At 31.7% G+C, this 26,372-nt stretch overlaps 1 protein-coding gene across 1 annotated transcript in view; it reads right to left on the bottom strand.

Annotated features, from left to right (window-relative positions):
* The window catches only part of LOC119829627 (homeobox protein aristaless-like), a 51,782-nt gene that overhangs the window by 11,430 nt on the left and 13,980 nt on the right, over window positions 1–26,372 (bottom strand). Inside the window, exon 2 of the mRNA XM_038352243.1 lies at window positions 930–1,197. Coding sequence (XP_038208171.1) covers window positions 930–1,197 — 268 coding nt within the window. The remainder of the gene's footprint in view (window positions 1–929; window positions 1,198–26,372) is intronic.

The following is a 26,372-nucleotide window of genomic DNA, read 5'->3' as shown; positions in this document are numbered from 1 at the left end:
TATTATAAAAGTAAATGTAATATGAAAAATAACTGATAATATAATTGATATCAGACGGACATCCTGTAATTGGTATGATACCTATCAACATATGGCTAATTAAGTAATGAAATTAATTCCCTGATAAGATATATTACCCCGTATTTATTTATATGCCCAGGAAGTTAAGTACAAATTACCGTAATCTATCATTAATTAATCGAATTATCTTAATCTTGTTCAATTCACGCATTTCCGATATGACTTTATTATTGATAAATCATTGTGTTTTATCTTATCATGGTTATATAAAGTAACAATAAGTAGCGGATGTTATTTATTATCTGGCTCAGGAAATGAGTAAAAACAAAGGGTTAAAGTTTGCAAATTGGTTTATCAGGGATTTTGGGCTTTGATAAATGTATTTTTAAATTTATTAGTATTGAGAAATCGTATTTGCTACGAATGTCTATTAGGATTCTGCGTTAAAAGATAAGACTGATAAAAATAGAACAGCAATTGTATATTTACGATATTATTAGGTGATTGAACCAATATTAATTCTTATTTAATTGAGTTTTTTATATTTATGATTAAATCGAAATTTATTACATTATGTATTTAAGTAAATTCATTTTTAATGTCCCTAATGTCCTTTAATGTCCTTTAATGTCCCTAAATCCCTAACCGAAGGGCAGTATGTACCAAGATTTCGCTGTTTGTCAGCCTATCTGTTAGTTCTGTGTTATCCGGTTAAATATCTCTTCACCCCTGATAATTAGACAGTTGAAAATTTAATACTTTTTTTGCATTTTTTAAGCAACGGTCAGCGCGGTCATTAATTGGATGGGTAACCAGGCTTTTTCTACTTTGCAGTTGATCTATTGCTCGTTGTATTTTTATCGATAAATACGACAAACTAGATTGTTAGAGAGTGTAAGCAACCTTACCTTGTAAAGACATCAGGGTAATGCGTTCTAGAGAAGGCTTTTTCAAGTTCTTCCAATTGGAAACTAGTGAATGTTGTTCTATATCTCCTCTGCTTTCGTTTGGGGGCGAAATCGTCAGCGTCGTCGCTGTCTGCAGACCCTGGGGGCGGCCGCTCAGACGGGGACTGGTCCGAGCGGTGGAGCTCGGGCGTCGTGCGAGGAGAATCGTCTTTTGCCAGCTCTGATATACCCATGCTAGTGTACTTTTGGTATTCTTGCGCGTAGTAATCTGCAAAAGAAATTCTTGTTAGATTTTGGGGCATTTTAATGTTACAATGTCTTTTAGAAGGAAGATATATATCGGTTGGTGGAACGATGTATTTTATGTAAGTTTCTTATGGAGTGATTCGTTTGGATGATTTAATTTTATTTATGTCACAACTGAGCTGGTGGATTGCCTGATGGTAAGCGATCACCACCGCCCATGAACATTCGCAGAGGCAGTGCCGCTATCCTTTTTTAATGGGTAAGGGATAAGGATAGGATTGATCATTGGAAAGAAGGAACGGTCAGGGAAGGGTCAGGAAAAGGAAACGGGCCTCCGGCTCTCCCATTCACCGAAGCAAACACAATAGCATGCTATTATTTCACGCTCGTCTTCTGTGGGGTTGTGGTACTTCCCCGGTGCGAGTTGGGCCAATTCGGACCGAAGCGTGCTCAATTTTTTCTCATATGTTTTATTTAGTTTATCCGTTAGTAAAAAAATGATGAATAATTCATTAAATTGAATGTTCAAAAGTGTCAAATAAATAGTCAGAGACATTATCAGGAAGCGGTGAAACCGGCCCTAAGAATATCATCATTTTGTGCATGCTAAAAATATACGTTGACCATAAGTTGTTTATGTACCTAGACTTCAGTAATTGTACAATTAGTAGTCTTTAGCTATCAAGTCCATTTTAATATAATTTTCCATTCCAAAACAATTTATTTGTTTGTGAGTAATACTCTAATGATGTAAATTTTACCACCAATACATTGTTGGGCTAATAAATAAATTAAGGGGTATTCGTTCTTGTAACTGCATTACAATGTAATTGATAAAAATAACAATTTCTTTACTTTGTATCGCAATGACGTCTATCGTATCAGTATCGTGTTTAGCATCTATTATTCACAATGCAAATTCCGACCTCAGTTTCTCGTAATCAATCGACGTTTAATAAGTTAATGCTATTAACTTAATTACCGCTTGATTATAGTGTTGTCTTTAATTGGACCGTCATTACGGCTCCGAGAAAATAAGAAGAATGACAGACGTATGTGCTAGAATGCGCGTTAACGTTGTGTACGTGTACATACATACAACAAAAAGTGTTGCCATTTTCGAACGCTTTTTGTTGCCAGTTATAATAATTGATCGAAAATTAAAACTGCTAACGAGTTATAAAGAAATGATTAAAATATCTCTTGGGTTGTGGAATGAAAAGAACAAATTCATAAACAGATGGTTTAAAGAACTTATGGAAGCCTTAGAGCGGTGTGTTAAACTGTATATTTAAATTTAAGCTGCAAGCGGATGTCGTGAAATCTAATTACATATATTTTCGACGAGTTATGAAGATCGCGTGTGATAATTTGACAAATTATTTAATTTAATTCGCAAATTGCTGATGCTTGCGGTGCGGGGGCAATTATGTAGATATATCAGGAATGCATCAATGTTTACTTGTACTATAATAATGTTTTTATTGTATATGGCGACCGCGTACAATAATTGAATATTAATAAGTGTCATAATATAAGACTTGTAAGAAATCATTGGTAAGCATGCAGCCCTTCATCAATTTATTCATGTAAGCTTCTACAATGAATAATCATTTTTGAAGATTACTTCATAATAAATGTAATTCGCATTTAAAATAGTAGATGCATTTGAAAATACGTTAATCAATTCATCATATAACATTTGCCATTCAAAAATAAAACATAATTTCTATTCACACACGCAATGATAACAATGATTATATTTGTATATTTACTTCGTGAAAATTTTAAATTTTATCGTTACTTAAGAGCTGTTTCTTTGAAATATGACGATTAATATTACCTTTAATTACTTTAAAAAAATTAATCATGCTGGTAATATACGTTACAGATATAGGGATTGTATATATATAAGATTATTAGGCATACCTTCTGGTTTGATAGACTGTCAATGCAATAAGGTCTAAGAAAAGTTTTGCTTGGCAGAAAACTTGATCAACACAAAAAATTTTGATGTATCACATTTAGGCATGCAATTATATTCGAATTAATCGAAATAGCTATTCACTAATTAAAGCAATAAATAATAATTTGCATAATTTGTGAGAGTCAAGTGTCTGATTGTAATTATAATGTAATTCTTAAGAGTCACGAGAACGGAAGGATGTTTACGTAACACCTGATAATTAACGCTATAATTTGATAATAATTTATTCGAATCTAATTCGATAACAATTTCGCTATCAGTTGTAAATAGATCAATTTTACTTGGAGCGAGATATTAGAGTACAAATTGATAAGGCCCTGAATAAATTATATGTTTTATTAATACACTTCGGTTGTATAAGATTAGAAATTAGTAGATAACGAAGTCTACGACACACGTATATAAATGGCTAAAGAAATCAACGCTATGGTTAAGTAAAAAACCCATAGAAAAATATATATACAATATAAGTGTCATGATTCGTAATTAAATGAATTAGTAAAACCATAACGCAACAAAACGCAATACGGAAGGAAAATGTTCTTGAATAGGAGTGTTCCAGAACCTTAACTATACTGTGACACCTATAGGTTATTATTATTCATAATAAGCGAGTCAAGTCTTAATTATTATATGAAACGCGTGATTGTAGTGTATGTGAACATTTATTAAATATTATGTACAAAGAATAATATTGTGTTAATTCCATATTGATTGATCATATCGTTTGCAATGTTGATAATGAAACGTTTCGAATAAGGCCGTATGACACATATCGCACTGTGTAATTCGTGCGCATTTTTTCCTCATCAAAGTAATATTGTTACACAATTTATTTGTTTTCCTTCTTACATTGAACTATGAAAACTGTATACTGTCGGGGGATTCCTCAAAACGGTATGACTAAGATTTATAATACATAACAAATAAGTTAAGTGAATCACCGATAAGCTCGTGAGTAATGAAAATCTATATTTAAGTCTAATTGTGTATCATCATTGTGTTTTGATACCAATTATAATTTTAATAAACTTCTTTAGCACCTAATGCAAAATTAATATTATCAGTAATACTTACTAGGTACGTAAAAATGTATACATATCTTATCGGTTATCGCATTGTCAATTTCCTGTTTCCTTTTGTTAATATTGATATCAAATTGCAACTAAAGTAATTTCGTGAGGTTTTACAATTTTTATCAAGAATCGGTAATCCACTCATTCATTATTTAATCGACACATTATGACTCGAAAGATTGTTTTATCAAATTTATACATATTTATTCGCAAAATACAATTACTGTGATAAGAATATACATACCATAAACGTATTACGGTGTTTATCCGTAATCTAGAAATTTATTTGTAACGCTTGAATTCAATTTGCAGCATGTTTATTATTTTGTTCGGTTTTAAAAGGTCGCGAGATAAAAATCAAGAGATCTCATCGGCATCATTATTGAATCTATATATTTGTTTGCTAATATATTGAACAGCGATTATGCTCGGTCAAAAGAACATTTTTAATATATTTGTTACTGTTTATCATTGTAATTTTTATTATTATTGAGCCCTCCAACTTATGAGGTAGGTATAACACGTGTCATTTAAAGTCTCTACAATAAAATAAAACCTCAATGTTACACGAGCTAACGTATAAAAATTGTTTCCAATTAAATGATAAATTCTCGCAACAATTACGCGTCCACAATTATGCATTATTTGTATAAAATGATTATTTCATTATACAATTACACTTGGAGTTATGACCTATGATATGACATTTTGTATTCTCATATAAATGAGCTTTACTTTGTTGCGCCACCATAATTTTAGGGTTTAATAAACCATAATAAAATCTTTATTACCCATGATTGCAGCTCAGCTTGATTATATAATTCTCCAATACAGAATGTAATGTATTTGGAATTATGTTAAATTAAAAATCGAGATCAGCGAAGGATTTATTAAAATAGTATAAAATTATTATACACATGCCTTGGAAGGTCAAATACTGAAGTTGAATTGTTATCCTCTTATTTGTGATATGCATATTTTAGTTTACTTTGTATTGATAAATACAATAAATTATTTCTTTCTTTTTAACTTTTTTGCTTTAAATAAATATACTGCTAACACTCGTTAAACTCAATAAAAAAGGGTGAACTTAGAACGGTAATCACAAATGAGCCGCTGTTGTACAACGATTGAAATTAACAAATAGCAATAATTTACATCGTAAATTATGCCTTAATAACATAGCAACTTATCTCGACCTAAGACATCTACTCTCACAAACATTATATTCATTTTAATAATTTCCTCCGCGTCGTAAGTTGCTGCAATAAAGTTCAAATTTCAACAACTGTTTTGCTTTGTACTTGCGAAAATAAGTTTGTTTATGTTAGCCATAAAACAAAAGGAATGATACGTGGAAGTTAATTACGTTCAGAAATGTAATTAGGTCTAATCAAATAACGTAATCTTTTTTTGTGCTTTTATCGTGTTAAAATTATTTTTTATATGAGTGTATTATTTTTTAATGGACGCTTTAATGAGAGTCAATGTTGAGAATGTAATGAATGATTGAAAATCTACACACTAAGCAAGATATCGATAAATTTATCTTTCGAGGTGACAGCAACAGACGATGAATTCTTCCGGACTGCGCAGCACACAAACAAACGCGCACGTAATTTATACGCCCTTATACACTTACTAACTAACACTCACTTGTGACATTCTAAAATTATTGAGCTTATAAGTAAAAAAACACATTTAACCTTGTTATTGCTGCAATGTAACCAAGTCCTTAATCCATGCCATTAACGATAATATTATAATCATTACATCTTACATGTAATGACGTATTCCTTAGGAAATATTTTAATTCGTTTATTAAAACACAACAAAGATTAAATTAAACAGATAGGTGTAATTAGGGCTGCAAAGAATTTCCACATTGCAATTATAGATCATGTGGGAGATAAGTTAATTTACGCATTGTTATATAAAAATAAAAGTCGCCAACCCTAATATACCGCGGGCTCTAGTCACGACTGACATCGCATTTTTAATAAAATTACCCTATAAATTATTGCGTGTATCTCGACACGAATGTTACTCTATATTGACAGCACAATCATGACTGTCTTATGTTGTTTAAAGTATAAATAGAATAATTACGTACTAAGTGATCGGTGACAATTGAAAAGTTGCGCTATCTATATTTAATTCTAGATGAATAAATAGCTTTATAACATAACCCCTTCAAAATTAACGCAGGTCAATAATAATTACCATACATTATAGCTATGTTCAGTAATGTCGAGATAATGATGATAAGTTATAACATTCACAACACAATGAAATATAAGCATCGGATATAAAATTATGCGCATTGCATTCTAATTTGAAAGGAAAATTAATTCCAACGCGCGTCGTCGCATAAAATTGGAAAAATAACTGAATGGCATATAATAACATGGCTGCGGCACTGGCCGGTTGATTTTATCTTCGACACTTATATGCGGGTATTGATCGAAAGTTCTACGAATTTTATTAAATCATAATCAATGTTTCATTTTCGTTAACCTTGCCATAGCTTTTCCTAGAAAAGCAATCAACTTGGTGAATGTTTCGAATATTATATTGATTGTTTATTATTTACATATTATAGGCACAATTTTTATCAGTTGACAATGTGAAGTTGCATTGGTATAAGAGAAAGTAATATAAATTTTTAAATGCTTTTTAAACGCAGAAAGGAATATTCTGGTAATAAATTTAAATTTTTATGTTTATTTAATTCTTTACGCTGCAGTGCGTTAACGGAAATTACATTATTCAACAGGAGCCACAAAGTAGCAATAAATAAATCAAAAAATGAATTGATTAATAAATTCTTCTGCTACTTTATTGAAATGAAAAGTATTTAACAAATAAAGAACACGTTAACGAGTTATTCAATGTTTTTGTAGGGGTCCGTGATGCACAAAACTGCACAATTTTATGTTAGTATAAGATCTTTTAACGTGTGTTAATTTCACTGAATTACTCTCACGACCTTATAAAACAATTAATATACGAACTAATGAGCTTAATCATGTCAATGCGTATAAAAATGCACGTTTCGTAATGTAAACAAACGTTAAATAATTATAAAACTATAATGTCCATAATGCGATGCGAATCGAACTATGACGCAGACATTTACGTGTTTCTAGTCAATAAAAGAACGTCTCCCATACAAGAAGCAGCATTAATAGCAATTAATTTCTCAAACGCATATTCCGAACGGTTTCACATCTACTCGCGTTCCGGTTTCGTGCTAATGAACAATTATACAAACTATTATTTATATTTACACCGGCCGCGGTACGATCGATATTAGCAATTTTAAACAGACATTATATACACTCTCTCACGGATGCTACAACTACCTGATAATTGTTAGCGCTGACAAGAAAAATAGGTGTCATTTTCTTAACGGTTCTCTTTATTGATGCAAAAACTGAATGCAAAGATGATCGTGCGTTTATTTCAATCTTCGTCTAATAACTAATTGTTATATGAGTTGTTTGTGATATGTATTGCGATGAGTAATTGTGACATTGTAACGCTATGCGGCCGTTAAGTCGGTAAAAACTAAAAACTGCGTTATAATTTTTAATTGGCTAGTGCTGTATCTCATAACAACGTTCCCTATACAAATTCTGAAACACGGTATTACTATGCAGTTAATTACACCGATAACATGTCTTATAACATAAAAAGTTACGAATTCACGAACAAGGATAGATATTAATTGCTATTAAATGGAAAATTTAGGCGTCATAGGTATTCTCTACACGAAATGATGTAGGTAAAACAACTTTCAGATATTTAGGTTTTTTTTTATCACAATTCAGCTCTGCTTTTTTATACACTCAATTCAACGTATCTGATTCACACACACCTGACACTACGCAGTACACATCACCCTTTGGACTTTTTACTTTTCACTATATTAGCATAAAATGTAATTAAATACAAGCGAAGTAACAAATCACACGCTACACTTGGCATAAGTATTTTTTCTATTAGTTTTTGTATTAATAATGAATTAATGAACGGGTTCTATCAGAAAAACGACTCATACTCATTATCTTATCAAAAGTATCTGTGATATTTTGAAATTATTTTATATCATCGTGATTTGGCATTTTTTTTGAAAAATATATATCTGATATAGGACTTCGCAGCGATAGGAAATCACGTTAATTACAATGCGGCAAAGAGTAAATGCATCTAAGGAAACACAAAGTTAATACTAACCGAATATATTTTCTTTACAAAACGATGCACACAAAGTAAGATTCAATCAAAATGCTACAAAACGAGCATACAAAATTATTTAAGAGAAAAATAGCATTTTTACCAAAAATTGCAATATATCAAAAGCAACAAAAACGTAGGAGGCACAAATCAAACCGTTGCAATCGTGTTTAAAACCGTTGAGCAATTAAAGTTGGCCGATACCCTGCCGGCCCTTTCACTCGATTCGCAAGTATGAATTAGCAGCGTGCATCGGAGTGCGGGTGCGGGCGATAATTGCGTCCGACGCATGCGCAGTGCGTACTGCGTACTTACGTACACGTACAATTATACCGGTGTAAATGCAGCTTTGCGCGCGGAAGTTGTTGGGAGATACGAGCTATTTTAATGTTTCCTAACAATCTGTTGGGGGTGCGGGTAACTGGAATGATGTATTTTCCCCTCATTTGCCTAGTCTAGACTACAAGTTAATAGGCTAAGGGCTTTTCCGATCCTTGTTTAAAATTTATTCATAGTGTCTTAATACACAACTACTTCAAAAATGTGGACGATTTTTACATTTAAGAATTGAATAAGTTTGTGTACTTGATATATTCAATATGCATTTTGTCTTGAACACATTTTTCTTTGGCACACAATTGACTCTGCTAATTCATTATAACTTGAGTTATGAAATATACAATCAGTCTAACTAGTAATCTAGTTATAGTAGCACCCAGCATTCCTCCGTTATGAAAAACTACAAAGTTTTTCTTTACGTGTAAATTTTTATAAAATTTAACACATACATACATCACATACGTGACTCAAAACTCACACAAGACATGTGGGTAGAATTACAATTTACAAGCGCAGCTAGCGTATAAAGCCAATTCACTATCCTGATAAGCCATGATTTAGAAAAGTAATCCTACTAATATTATAAATGCGAAAGTTTGTAAGGATGCGTGTGTGTTTGTTGCTCTTTCACGCAAAAACTACTGAACCGATTGCAATGAAATTTGGTACGTAAACAGCTGGACAACTGAAATAATATATAGGCAACTTTTTGTCCCGATATTCCTACGGGATAAGGACTTACGCGGGTGTAACCGCGGGGCGCAGCTAGTAATATTATAAATTGCCTGGTTTTATCGAATGTCGTAGAACAAGCGTCACCGTCCTTTTTGTGTCAGCTTAACTACAGATACTATCCACGTGAATGTTAATTTATTTATTTTAATTTAATGCAAGTACGCAGCTAATTAATCTACTAAGTACAACGTCTTAAGTATGACATCAGAGAGGAAATCGAGCGTAATTAATTAATTTTTATTTAATTTGCAATTAATGAACGCAATTACTTCATTTCCTTTTACTTATAACAATTATTGGAATTTTATCTATGGAAAGATGAGTCAAGTATTATTTTAGATGAGGTTTATAAAGTTTCTTAAAAATACGTTTTATTTGTGGAACACTTTTTTATACATACTTATTCATAAATTAATATTTGAATAAAGATTTTATCTTTTAAAGATAAACGAATAATCAATTTAAAAGTGGAATTGTTGCTGTCGATGTCAATCGTCAGCCGCTAAGCTTCAAGCTATCTACATAACTTAGAATGAGTATCTTAGGTTCAGTAGTTCTTTAGACTTCTGTGCAAGCACTGAATTGATTAATGAGATTGGTCGTTAAGTAAAGGTCTGGTTTTGATAAGATAGACTATAAAGTTTACGGACAAACTAATTGCTTATGTTAACAAGCCAATGTAGGGCCTGGGTTAAGTAAATAAGTTGTGATTACTTTATTTATAGCCTTGGTTTTAATTATTTGATGACTGGAATTAATTTTACTGTCTCCTTGATCTAAAGATTAACTTTTATAATCACATAGTGTTACAATTCCATAGTTAAATGTTGATTAATTTTATTTAATTCTGTTATAAGTAAGTATACCTACTTAACTCTATATTAATGTCATTTGTAAAATTTGAAAAAACCAGTTGTTTACTTTCTATAGTAATAAGATAGATTGAAACTTGATTTTACTATTTTCTCAGTCTAGTTAATTTTGTTTTTGAAAATATGTAAATTATTAATGTCCTTATTTTATTATATACAAATGAATAAGCATTGTATATAAAAAGTAGCTCACGAGATTAGTCATTCAGATTTCATTTGACGGTTTGTTTTGATTTACCTCAATTAAAGCGTACGGTGGCTAAGCGGATTACGGCGCATGAAAGGAGATGCAAGTAACAAGGGTCTTAATTCGATACATCTACTCAGTTTATAGTGTTACATGTTTAATGGACCGCATATGAAATTAATTATAGAATATGTATTTATCTGATGGGCGATAAAATTTTAATATACACTTAAATTTATTACTTTTTTAAATATAGGTATTTTTGGATAAGTATTATTGAATTGTAAATAGTATATTTATTTTATGTATGCACATTTAATTAACGCAATTTAATATAAGTCACAATTAAAAAAAAACTATACGTAATATAACGTTTATCCATGCACATATTTCTTACTTGTTTCAGAATTTAATACAAAAAGTGAAAAATGTTTTGTACAGCTTTTAAAACTTCGTAGAAGCTCGTAACTTAACAGTAAAATTAAAAACATTAAAATATTATCATGCCTTTAACTACTCTTTGATAATTCCATAAAATTAAATCATTTAAGACCAAAGAAAAAAGTCACTTGGCCTCACATATTTTATAGTAACAGTAATACCGAGCATGTTTATTAAATTACCTTTTAATGTAACTTAATTGAAAGCAAGCGAGTAATTTGCTAGCCTTCGGGCCAACTATTCAACAAAGAGTAAGAAAAACAGAACAGAACCGACACTTAGTATTATTGATATATGTCTATAATATTACTATTAATATGACTGTACCTTTATGTTTCGAGGTATTAACGGTTGGTGAAAATGATAGGCGAATGTCGTAATTACATATCCCACAAATAGTTAATATCGTGTATGTGAATGGATATTAAATATGATATTAATTAATGCGTTGAACTTTAAATGTGAATGAGCGGCGGTGAATGAATTTTATATATTTACAAAAGGATATTTATGTTCTTTAAATTCATGACCAGTAGCAAAGAACTGTACTTTTAGGGTTGAGGCAGTTGTATTCAAATTTGAAAACAAATTGTTTTTCCTCGTTTTATTTCATACGTATGAGGTCATGATACTGTCTGTGTTAATTTTCTAGAGTACCCTAAAGCAAAATAAAAGTGATACAAGGTTCTAATTTGAACATAAGTTCTTGCCTGTGGGACTCTACAAAACCTGTCCAGCCCCTTTAAGAGATTACGCGGAACAAACTGATACAGAAACAAGTGAACACAGAAAAATAGTTGGTATAACAGTTGTTTTTGAAGATACCGAAATTACAGACTGTATTTCATTATTATATTCATCTAAATTTTTTATTGCTGTCTACATCATACATAGCAATCTATATATAATCTTTTCCCGTTATATCTATTAGTCACATACTATTTTTAGTAATTAATTTATGTGTAAGAATAAATAACATGACGGTTTCACATGCATTTTAATGGTTCTTTAATTAATCTATGATAATATCATTTTGCAGTCTAAAATTAGGATTATTTTATCTGTATTTTTTACTCTCTGCTATATTAGTTTAAAAAGAGCTAATAACTATTTTCTAGAACATTTAGATAAGGAAATACCGTTTCTTTGTCAGAAACTTTATGACAGACTTTATGCATGCGACTATACTTTCAGTTCAAATATCGTAGAAATGAATAATAGAAAGTAATCATTTTAAAATATAGACGCTTTTTGTGAATGCAGTAGGTATATAACTGAGATTGTAAATAACGGAAAACACATATGACAATTCTAACTAATGTTATTAAGGGGAGTACTGACTATGAGAACCAGAATGACGCACGCACATATTTATATAATCAACGAAGCGATGTCTCAGCCGGCTGTGTGGATACAGAACCGCACGCACACATGCGTATGGATCAACGCTCAAACATAAGAATACGTAATAAATAAATCTCTATTATTAAAATACTATGTTGAAGTGTTAGAAAATGTTTAGAGGTATCTTTCTATGGTATAAAAATTTTTCATAACACTATCAAATTAGCATATTATACATTTTTTTGCTTTTTTTTCTGTATCCATGGTATTGCAAACACGAAAAATTATGCTACAATGTGAGATACAATAGTAGTAAATTGATTCTTTTTTTCACATCAACCTATAAGTAAAGTACTTAGTATCTTATGTTTGAAGTATGTAATTTTGTAAACTAATCTGAAATGCTCCCTTAATACTGAAAACGAATGAATTATGTAATAAAAAGAGAGAAAAAAAGATCGTGTTTTAAATTGTCTATAATTAGTCTACTTTGTCACAGATTTCTTAAGCAATTGCATCGCTGACAGATGGAGAGATTTACAACTCAATTATATTTGGTTCAATTAAACCCCATTTTAGTATTGCACAGAACCGTTATTCGCGTGTATTAACTATTAATCATTAAATTAATAAACATTTTATAAGGCATTGTCCCAGTAATTTATTGCCGACATTTAAGCGGGCTGCATGATTGCTAGCCTTATTCATTACTCTTTTAGCCAGCGGCAACAGTGGCCAATGTTAACAACTGTGTGTTCGTATACCTTAACCTGACACTAAGTGTGGATGTAAGTGCGTAGCGTATGAGCTGGGGAAGTGTTTTTGAGTGTGTTTTATTTGCAAAAATTTCATACATGTCTTATATTACAATTATAAAAATGATGATTTATGTGTATAGCAATTATATTAATAATGTATACCAACGTATTTTGTTTTTATAATTAGTTAGCTATGACGCACGGTTTCACATGCGGACAAACATGGGGGTAATAGCAAGTATTTCTATAGCCTATGTATTTCTTATACATAAACTATATCACTACGAAGCATCATCAGGAATGTTGATACTTGGCCGTGGTTTTCCAAACATATTATACGGCGGTGGTGTAACAAACATAATATACAAATGTTTATAATATTAGTAAGAATATTCTCTAGATTGTAATATAACTAAATACACTAACGATTTTGGAAATTATGTTTATTAATTAAATAAGCTAACTGTTCAAACACTTTACTTAAACGTAAATTCAACTTCAAATAACGTTCTTTAACAAACCGATATAATATATAATTAGCACACATAAATTTTCAACTGATTACATCAATTGCGAAAGTCATGCGAGAATGCAGGCAATTTCTTATTTATCACGAAAAAACTATTAAAACATCATTATTACATACCCAACTCCAACAATAAAGCAATAAAGATTTATCGGCTCTTATTCTAGTGCCTACTTGAGGCATTACCGCGAAGTAGTTTATTTAATTAAACTAAGACAGCAATCAACGTGCCTTCCCAGCCAACGTACGAGGAACTCGACATCTGTCTTCTGCTGAATAGACTTGGGTACACGCGATACGGAGACGTGTAAAAATGCATCTTATTGAGTATTCAGAGACTGTAATACGATAAAAGTTTTTTCACAAAGCTGTTAAAATACACCCTACAGATTATGTGTTTTTAAAATCCGGTACTAGATATGATTATAGTTGTTTTCAGTGTTATAAATATGTATAGGTATATACAGCTGTGTAATTTGTAAATCATAATTGCTGGCAAACATTTTAACAGCCCGAGTGACTGAAAAATGTCACATAAATTATGCGTAAAATGCTTCCCTTTGATTTTGCATAATTAGGTGCATGCAAGGTTGTATAATGACCGACACACCCTTTTGATGTAGTGAAACAGCAAGTGACAAAATATAACCTAAAATGGCAACAATTAGGGCTATCTGCGCGTGCAAATGATGATCCTGAGAAAGCAACATAAAATTACGAAGGAAAAATTATAGTACCAGTATCGGATAACAAATTGAACACAAAAATACTGCAGAAAAAGTGATCTATTTCTTTAGCCGTGTTATAATGCGTGTTTTAATATTATTACGGACACGAGCGCAAAATTGAACTGGAGTTATATTACGCTTCATACATTTTTTACATGATCCTTCATATAACTGAACAATTCCGAACTGTCATTACCAATGTCGTTTATAGAGATGTTCATTTCTATTCCTTTCTTGTGGATAGATATATGTAGATTGTTTTTGCGCAATGATCATTAGATGCCGCGTTAAGTGAAGTTACTTATTTTCTTTTGTGCGACGTTTATTTATAATGAAGCGATATTGACAAGAGAGAGAAAAGAATAGACAAGTTTTTTTTGTACAAAAATAAATAAAATAATGTTGATTTTGTATGTACTATGAGAATTTCATATAGAAATACTATGTTGTTGGGGTCATTGATGTCTGAAGAACACTACACTTAACGAAAATGTATATATATTAAGTAATATGTAACATTATTGTTGATAAACAATTATTTAAACATAATTATCACTAAGTCTGATGATGGCGCTTACTCTTTAAAAAACATAAGCGAAGTTTTCTGTATTGTTTTACCAAATATTAAACCGTCCATAGCATTATATTATTAAAAGGCAGAACGAAATGAAGTAATTTATTCCATTTCTAACAAAAATAAATTAATCCTATAACAGAGTACGATTTATTATATTCTTCGCGGAATTGGTAACATAATTTCTACTACCAGTTTTTATCTCGTATAACCAGCCGCTGTTATACTGATTCAAACGAATTCACTTTTAAAAGGTCGTAACTCACGAATGCTTATTGATTTTTAGTTGACATTTGATTCAGTCTCCCTCGATATTAAACAACATCATCTAACAGGGTGGCAAATTGCTCCTTTTTCGATGCCTCAACTGTTTGCCTGACTGGAATTTATAACATGCGAAATCCCTAAGCTTGTAAAAAGTAAATTCCATTTAATTATGGACGATTTAAAAATCTGTGAACAATGCGAACGATCCTTTGAGGTTGCCAGCCGGTTTTTATTTATGACGAAACTAATTTTATAATTTCGTATTATTGAAATGCGAACTGGTTTGCTGATAATATAGTATGATGAATTGTGGAATGAATTGAGCGATTTTTTAAATCAAATGTCAGTCCTAAACGTAATGTTAATTAGTAAGTATAGAAGTAAAATCTGTACAAAGTAAGCTAACTAATAAATAAATACTCAATCATTACGTTACTTTGATAGCACTATTTAATGATAAGTGATGAATAAATGATTACCAAGTAATGCTCAAAGGATTAATTCAATGTCATTCTGCGGTTATAATTAAATAAATAAGCGACTTTGTGCTGTATGAGAGCTATTAAGGTAATTATAATAATATTGCCAGATGTCAAAACAATTTTTTATTAAGAATGGACGAACAAAAAGGTTAATGGTAGCGCTAAATCCATACTGTACGTAGAGTTGTAATTAATATAATATTCTGCTGGTTCTAAAGAACAACGCAACTTCATAGAATACAATAATTGAGACGGAAATTATTTTAGCAGCTATTTTAAGTGATTGTAGGTAAGTACATGAGTTTCCCACACTTAAATTTATATACGTTTTGGACCCGAAAACATTAAAAATATTAAAAATACGTACGACTTAACTAGAACTTACGTGGTTTTTAATCATAATCATAATCATAATCATAATCATTTATTTATTTGTTTGAATTGTGGTAATACAGAATTCACATGGTCAACAATAATATAGTCCACACAATTCGCCAAACAATTGGCATACAAATTTCATATTTCTAAATACATAATACATTAATCACAGTTTCATTAAGAAGCATCATTCAAAAATACGACTTTAATTAACTAGGAATGGTGGTTAATCTCAGTAGAAAATGTTTTCTGTCTTATTGTGAATAATTTTGACTTTTGGTTCATAACAATGGTTTACTTAATGACAGCAACGCCAGAAAGTATGGCCAATGGCATAGGTTTAACGGTGTACAATATATATATATATATTTTTTATAACAGAATTATTTAACTCAATAATGTCACAATCAAATCAAATAAAAATCTATGGATTCAAAATCTTGTTATTGTAACAACTGCCTGTCCACCTTAACAAAAAATGCAATGCAAAGCCTTCACAATTTCAACCTGTAGACATCTTTATACCAGAAACATAAAGTCCAAATAAAAATACTAACTTCATCTTTTTTAGTAATCCTTAATTACCATAATTTTGCCCGGTAAAATCCGATACCTTGAATATTTTGAAATTAAAAAGTTACTTTATGTTTAAATGAAAATTGTTGATAACGAAACTTTTTCTTTTTTTTATCGAAAAATATGCAACAATTTTGTTCCTCTCAATGAACAAAGAACCATATAGATGGAATTTTTGTGTGTCTAAAATTATTTTACTTTAATAATATATTCATTTGTATACTTTAATTTGACATGAGTTTACTCTGAGTTACTTTAAAAAATATTTAAAACTTAATTGTGGAGAAAAAGTATAAATCTGTTATATAATATACCGGATTCTGATATAAAAATATAAGAATATTTTGCATAATTTTCATGCAAAATGCTATGAATTACATTACTTTTATTTTGCTTTAACATAACATATTATTGGTATATTTCATAAACCGACTGTCGGGACCTTTATTTCTATGTTATCGACCGATTGCGCGCTAAAATATTTAATTAAGAAATTTTTACGATCGTGTAATTTAACTTTATTTGCTTAAATTTCCATATAATTGGTTGTTCCGCCAGCAGGACATTGTAACGTATTTGCAATTAATACTGAGACGCGTCGGCCGTCGAGGCCTGGCGTCACATACGTAGATATTTGAAGATTTATTTCCCTCCATCGCTAAAAGGTTTGGGAGAGTCACCGCACGATAAGTAGTTAAGTATAATTAGTCGCCACGCGACCACCGGACGTGCTCTGGAGGTTTCTTTGAGTTTGGTAGTATCGTGTATTATTTATTTTTTAAAATTTTTGATCTATACAAACATCATATCTTATGGTACCTCCATATGAGTCGTAGACTTATTTGCAGGAATACTTAGTACGACGTTATTATGTTAATGCTTAAATGATTATTAATTATTATGATTTGACTTAGGTACAAAACCGTACTAATCAATATTAAAATTTATAAAATCAAATTTCACCATTTAAGTGTTTACATACGAGTGGGTGAATTTCATTAAATGTCAGCAGCTTTATTTTCTTTTCAGTATTTATTACTATACAGATCTTATTTACAAGTACCCCATCATTATCCTGCAACTCATACAATCAAATTATAACTTCAAAGAAAGCCAAGCGAGGGTTCTATATAATGACATTACAATTAGCCATCCCAAAAGATTTCGTCAAGAGCAGTGCGTGCCGACACGGCGACGTTGCGTGTTTGAAGCGAGCAGCGACAAAACTGTCATTCCTGAGACATACCCTGGCCTCCGCGACCGAATCGCCTTTATCTTCGGCGCCTTCGACAAATTACGTCGGCTCCAAAAAGTCAACGAGCTTATCACAAAACGTTAGAGCGTGTGTTAGTTGCTTGTTCGTCGTTTCTTTTAATTTCGCCCGTATAGTTTTTGTTACGTCCTCATTTTAGGGTTATCTGGTTCGGTATGGCTGCGTGCCTCCGTCACATATTTTTGTCTGTCGCCCTTTTTGTGGCAATCTCAGCTCAGTTGTGAGTGCCCAAACATATTTAGTGATTATGGTTACTCTTTTATGTTGCCCTCCAATGTCTTATGTTCCTTCACATTAGCTATGTGATACAACTGATATAACTTTAATGTTGTATAAGAAAAAATATGATGATCAAAAATGCTTTCGTATTGATAACAAGCAAATTTTATTTTAAAATAAAGAATAAAAAAATAGGAATTTTGTCATCAAATAAACTGTTTTCATAAGGAACTCAATGTCATAAGGTAACCTACTATTATAATAATGTTAAATAATAACGTATGCAGTATGTTCTAAGGTTTTAGGCCTGCAAAAGAACAGAGGCCTTGTTACTGTGACAGAGACTCGCAAATCATTGAGTATGTATGGCATCTATGGCATTAACCATACAAATGCTTATTATCTATTAAAAATAATAAGCATTTGTATGCTTACGATCCAAGTTATAAAATAAATTTATATCTAGGACTTGGATTTGAAGTTCAGATTCATTGAGGGTCATTCTAATGTAGTTATGTATAGATTGAATGGCATAGGAAACTTTTGGTAAACTTAAGCTAAGCTACAGATGAGCTGTAGATACAACGTAGATGTAGCGAAAGCAAAAAAATGCACAGCCAGAAATGAATAATAATTTACAAAAGAAAAAGAAAATAGAGTAGGAGAACTACGATTTCTACATAGCTTTGTAAGTTACAAAATTATAAAAATTTGAAATATTCTTCATGCTGAAAACACATAATGGTATACAGGAATATGTTTTGCACAGTTTTCTCTAATAACAAAAATAATCTAGCAAACTAGTTAATAATTAATTGTAAAATGATCAAAGGAACAAAATTCGTATGTTTGTTAACGTAATTGATTTTTTAATTAGACGGCGAGACAGTAATCAACTTAATTGCAAATTTTACCTCATTTATTAAACCGTGTAAGCTTGGTTAAGTTGCCTTTTTGGTTTTATTAGCTATTGAATAACTTTTTATTGCAGTATATTTAAGCGATTACTTGTAGTAATAAGCGATTGAGACATAAACGTTGTACTTAGCCGTAATAAATTCTTGACAGGTGCATAGTATACACGTTCACGAATTCAATTACGGGCTGTTCTTGAAACCACTTCGATCAAGATATGTTATTATCACAATTAATTAAATGTTTATGATAGTCATACAGAAGGAAGTATGAAATTAAATTATAATATTTATTTAGCATTAGGTACCAAAGAGAATTCAATTAAACTCACCGAGGTTTTCCAAGCTATGCGTAATAAAGCATTTTATATAACAGTTTTAGCACTCAATGTTGGATTTAATCTGATTCAATCATCAATACCAAACACTAAATGAATTAAAATATCAATTAATTAGAAGATGAGAGGCGCGCGGGCTCGAGGCTGCACGTTTACAACTGGTTTGAAGAAGCAACTGCCGCGTGCTTCATCCATAATTCAAATAAAACATGGGCCCCAGACTCCGCCCCTGTGGCACACCAGCCAATAGCTCTAACTTTAAAACTCCGCCTGCTATAAATTAATTTCCCCTCCGCACTAAAAGTGTACTAGAGCAAAATTAGCCCTATTCAATAATCATTAAATAAATATGTGCCAACATTATTTATCCCAGTATGGTCGTCTCAGTCGAAAGCTGCTCGTTATAGCTCGTGGGCGCCGATTGATTATTTGCAATATTCAATTAATAGTCAGCGTGGTTTTGAATATAATTTAACTGGTCTTTCAACTTCTGTATCTAATTAGAGAAGGGCTAAGATATTATAAATAACTCAATGTTAGTTTAAAGTAAAAAGTAATTAAAATTGTTAAAATGCAAAAACGAGTTTCTGATTCAGACGCATTTATATCTATCACTGCTTAACTCATTGTTTTTTTACATCATAGGATAAATTAGAATTAGTCAAACGGCATGTTTATCAAACAGGAAATTCCATAAGCGTCATTGGATTATCTGTGCCAATATTTCGTAAAGGCGAAATGACATTACGATAAGGATTGTTGAGTGTGGACCGATCCGGGTTCAATGCCGTGACAGTCACGAGCTCGTCCACTTTACTTGTTAAGTACCTACCATCTTGTATATTTTATTTTTTGACCATTTTAACCTGATTACATTATATCAGATTTTTCTAGCCACAATTGGGACAAATCTTTATTGACATTGGCATTAATAACGATAACTACTGTATGTGATGAATGCTTGATTTTTTTAATGTCATGTTCGTGACATTGGCATTTTGGTTTATTAAACAAACATTTAATGAAAAAAGTAAATTTATTTACTAAATTTATTTTAAGCACAAATTATTCAAAACATACTGTCAACGCAATATCACTTTTATTATTGTTTGTAGGTATAGATGGATGTGTGGATGTTTGTTACTCTTTCACGCGAAAATAGCTTATCGTATCGGTATGAAATTCAATATAGATTATACTTTGGATTAGCACATTGGCTACTTTTTACTCGGGCACTACGCGAGTGCGGCCGAGGGTTACAGCTATAATAAGATTTAATAATATCCGTCCTTATTGCGGTCGGGAGTTACTAAAGAAGAAAAATATGAAATAGCATGTTTTTTTTTATAAGTACACAGCGTATTACTAATAAAATAAGCTAAATACTTAAGCCAACCTGCGTAATTTACGTGAAAAACTTTGTCCAATAATATACAAAAATTTATTTAAGAACGTAAAAAATGACTCTGCATTTCTTCACTTTAAAGAATTAAACAGGTAACAATTGACTATTACACAAAGCTTTGAGGTGATAAAAGACATTTCCAGAATTCATGCATACATAGTTAGTTCAGTTGTACAAATCCCTAAAGAGGAGTAGCTAATACTAATTACTTTCGCAAGAAGAATGTTGATGCTTGAAAGGCGTCAACAATAGAAATTCGGTAGGCAATTACCTGTTCACGAAATCCATCTTTGTGGACACTGATTCATGCTGAATGAATGTTTTTTTGCTTTTAGTATTGTTTGTTGGCACAATTTGTCAGTTTGTTGTTCTTTTGAGGTTCAACCGCTAGACAGAGCAAAAAATAATGTCTTTCGGAAGTTGCTAATAACAAGGCGCCTTCGGTAGTTTTTGGTCCTTAGTCGGCTGCGCGAATTACACTTTTTCGCACAATATTTGACGTTCAAATTTAGCCTTTACGCCAGTTACATTTTGGTTGATATTGTGGTTAGAGTATTTTTTTAGACACGTGTCGGCATCGAGACTATATTTTTTTCAAAATGATAACACGTTGAAATCAACACGTAGTGTGGTCCGGATGTTAACTCTGTCATCTAGATTGAGTTTTTATTTCTGTTTCCGATTTTTATTGGTCATAATGATTATGGCATTATTAAATTAAAATTGACATTTATATGTTCGTTGAAATCGAATTCAAAATTTAATTGTGTTACAGCATCGGTAAATAAACCGAACTACTTTCACAATATAACGTTGATGTTTTTATTACGTGGAGGGACAGTCGTTAACTGCGTTGTAACACGAAATTAGTTCGAAACAATTACCCCGATAAACATCTCACTCTGACTTTTTATGTTATTCATCGTTAAAAATGATTAATTTCATCAATTTCCGTTTATGACATTAGCGGTTATTTGTTATTTTCAAATTGGGGTATGTGATAGTTTTCAGGATTATTTATGAATTTCCTTTTCATTTAACGATAAACAACAAAACAAACATGTCAAACTAGTAGATTTATTATAGAAACACTTTTGGATATTTTGAGAAACAACATAAAACTTTTCGAAGTAAATATTTATTTTTGCACATATCATAAACCATTCATAAAATATTTATAGCTGTTTTAATCAAACACACAAACAAGTAACTATATAAGTTGTTGGAAACAATAAAGAGCGCCCACTTATTTACATAAGACATTGCTGAGCTCACTCCAAGTTTAAGTGAACCTAATGACAGCGAGGCAAGCGTGACGTTGCGTTAGCGCACGCTTTTTATCCACCGCCTCTCCTTTCCATCTCCGCTACCGTTCCACTAAACAAACGTCACGCAACAACACCAAATCGATTCGGTCCGATCGCATCTCCATCGCATCATCAGCCCAATAATAGGAAATCACTTTTTACCACCGCCTCATATTGTTAACGAATCGACTATGAAATTATAGCAGCCGATGCATTGTCTCTTTTCCGATCCCAGAAAAATCGCCCATCAAGGAGAAATGTGTTAACTCATAAATTCATTAACCCTGAATCAGTTCTGCTTTGTTTCTGTCGAACAACTTTGTCTACTAAATTGCCGTGTTCGAATCGTTTTCTGCGGTAACGGTATAACGTTAAGGTGATTTGCTGAAAATTAAACGATTATATACAATCGATGCCATAATTGTTCGTCACGATGAAATGAGGCTATCAGTTTTTATGTATGCATAAATTTAAACAGTTGGGTGTTCCTAGTTTAGTTATTAATGAATTCTATTCAATTTTGATTGGAAATTGGAAATGGTATTCGAATTTCGGTTTGTTGACCGAGGAGTTAAATAGATGTAAAATGGGAAATAAACGAGGAAAAAACAAAGATTGAGGACAGGAGGCAATTTAAACTGCCGTCCATTGACAGAGTGTAATGGAGCGGGGCGATCAGAGGTCTGACACGAGCCAAACAGTCGGTGACGAGCAGCGGTTTGAAACACTTTTTGAATGCTAAATAAATTTGACTAGAATAGCATTAATAAGTGCCTCTGATTGGAGTTACTATTTGATCTATTAGAAATATATAGGTACATAAGCTATGATGTGTTTGATGATGATAAGATGAACAACTAGCAGTTTGTAAAAGATTTCAACTAATTTAATGTATCATTGATGAAGAAGCCTCGCTATATCTAGCCTATCGCTAATTATGTTTTAAGCCATGTACATATTTATGAGACGACACTTCCCATAAGTGTTGAATACCCCTGCACTCCGATCACAATAATAAACGCGGTGGGACGTCAAATGGCGCTATTATTGGCAATAGTGAAAGAAATAAACCCCATTTGAGGTTTCCGCGATCCCATTGCTCTGCCTTTTTGTGCGCGCGCGCCGGATGTGGTCGAAGATGAATCAGACCACAGTCTGAATCGACCTTTAATGTAAATATAATATCGACATAATTGCTTCGAATAATAACTTTATAATTTGCTTTAGAGTACGGGGAAGTTTAGATGTGTGGGAAATTTTGCTAAGGTCACGTGTGTGCGTTTTATCGACATCCATCTCCGGCGATGATAGCGCTTGCATATGGAAATGAAAACATTACTCTCTTTTAAGGAAATAACCAATACAAATTTGATTTATATACTGTAGAACACGAGTTCACAAATAATGGCTGTTGATATTAAGAAGGCATGTTCCAAAGGTAATATACCGTCTACCAAAACATGTAGCGTAGTTTATATATTTTTAAAAGTTTATTTATCGTTTATGTTGCTGCTAATGTACCTGAAGAAAACACATATTACTAGTAATTACGACGCAATGAACTGTGTGCAAGTTATTGCTTTACATTGTTTTGAAGAGTATGATGGTGGATTTGTATGGTAAGGAGTCGTAAAATTTTATAAAATATTTGTTACAAAGCTATTAATAAGGCTCATGTAGTTTTTAAAAGTGACGGTAATAATTTTTAATTTATTTTATTCATAGTTGCTAGTAAAAGGGTGTAATCACGCGATCATATATTAACTCAAATAATGGGTAGCTTCTACACATTAATAAATAATATTTACGCGCAATATAGGTATGAATCTAACGCAAAGGTTGTATTTGTTGGTTTCAAACCAGTTATTTTTAGGATTTTGTATACGCGTAATGTCATACAAAGTTATACCTACAGTCGAGATCACAGAGACTGTATTAGTTTTTACATAATGATATGTTAATTCGATGTTTATTTATATTTTTTTAAGAATCCTTATGCTTTTGGCTTAATATATAAATGTAGATGGCTTTGTGTGGGTGTCGATTTGTTTTTTCAAATCCAGTTTTTATTTATACATCCATATATACAAATAATAACCTTTATATACATTCGTTGACAACCAATTGGTTGCAATATGTGTGTGTATAATCGCCACTGTCTTTCACGAGTCCCTGACTCATTTTTATCTAAATCGTGCGTTTGCTTGTCTGTCCTGTTTCACGGAGGGGACGGTAACGAAGCGCTTTATAATATAATTTTAGTGTTTAAGAATAGTTTGGAGGCTACAGAACGATATAGGCTACTGTTTTCCGCACTGATCTATGTAATTCCCATCGGATTCCTTTAACTACGCGGACGAAGCCGCTGACGAAAACTAGTTAATATTATAGAGAGTAAACATATATTTTTTGCTTAAATAAGTGCAGAGTAGAGTAAACATATATTTTTTGCATCTGCTAAACATTAACCAACCGATTAAAAAAAAAATTTTTTATTCCGGCTGATGCCGCTACAAACGGCTTGTGTGTGAAAGTCGTGGTTTATGCATATGTGACGTAGTCGGTTTTTAAACGTTTTTGTCAAATTTCTTGGGCTATTTATAACCTCATATATCATATTCACTCAACCACGTCACGCATACGATAGACAACAAAACGGCTCACTCAAATAAATACTTAATGTTATGTTTTCGTGAAGAAAATTATCGCTCATTGAGCACCGCGTAACTGCTGATTGACGTGATTTGTACAAGTGCGTGTTTCAAACTTTGACCGACTTTGTAATACTTCTTTATTAGCGCTGTGTCATTTAGAGTTTGCTATGAACGAAACTTTTATTTCGCTTTTACTTTTGGGTTGTTAGATTAAGCACGATTTAGGGCATCAATTCCAACTGTGTTTTGATTAACTGAACGATGCATGTCAATGTGAATAAACAGTTGATAAACGATACAATCTAAATAAACGGTTTACAATATTTTAAATAACTATACGATTTTTTATTTCGTTACTGTATCAATACATCTACTTATAGCAGATACAAGGTAGGTTCGTAAATAAATTGCTTAATCCGCCCAGTGAAATTACAAAAATTGAGACATAATCTAGCCAAAACCACAGTATTGTGATTGTTTACCCGGCATAATCCATAAATAATTCCAACATTAACGACCAATGTCTAAAATTAGGTAATTTGGTAACATTAATCCAATAATGTCAGCCAATAGGCATATTATTTGATGAATGTTACACAAATATCGTGGTTAAGACAAATTGACCATCAAATATGATTGGATTGCTTCATTCGTTATGACTTTTGATCGCCTTGATTGAGGAAGTTAAATGTTACGTGAATAATTAGATGTGGGTATAAATGGGACATAATGTATGATGCTGCATAGTGATAATTAACATATGTACAAGATATCTTCTAAATGAAACAAAAAGTTATAGTTTTAAATGAAGTCAAAAGTAATACCTTCTTATAAGGATAAGGATAGGTATAAATATCCTGTATTTACCTTCCTATTGAATTTTCTTAATTAAAAGCCACGCTGTTATCTAGTCTGTAATAAAAATAAATATTGTACATTTACTACCATTTACAAAAAATCTACGTCGTTTCATTTTCCAAGAATAATGCATGTTATCAAACTGATATTTATGATGCATTAATTCTATGATTATATTCATTGCATCTTTATTTTAGCAGCATCTCACAAATAACAGTATCTATCTAAAAAGTTAAGAAATACTTCTATACAAACCTGTGTTATGATGCATTCAAAATTTATTCTCGACTGTCATTAATTTATTATTTATAAAATACGCAGTGGATAGGAAGGTACTTTGAGAAATAATTGAGCGGAATAAATTCGTCAAACAAAAATCGAAGCGGTAGAGGCGCGCCAAAAAAACTGTACTCAAACAAAGCTAATTTGATCGCTCATCCTTTTTCAAAATCCACACGCATTTGGCGCGTTGACCTTACCCGTCGAACCCTTCAACGTTCGAAAACACGACAATAATTAGTTTAACATCAAGCCACACACGGTGACCGGCCAAATGAGTTTTTTTCCTCTACCTGCCAAATTGCTTGGGTATCGTGTATTAAAACAACATTAGTTGACGCTTATGTTTCGGTAACCGACGATTAGCAAGTAGCCTTCCGTGCGTTTAGAGATGTCATTACGCTGATCTCTATCTAATAATATCGTCAGAAGGGAGCAGTA

This window comes from Zerene cesonia, chromosome 1 (genome assembly GCF_012273895.1).
Source record: "Zerene cesonia ecotype Mississippi chromosome 1, Zerene_cesonia_1.1, whole genome shotgun sequence".
In the NCBI taxonomy this organism is placed as follows: domain Eukaryota; kingdom Metazoa; phylum Arthropoda; class Insecta; order Lepidoptera; family Pieridae; genus Zerene; species Zerene cesonia.
Note: the sequence above shows the minus strand (reverse complement) of the source record. Positions and strands in the feature narration are given on the sequence as shown.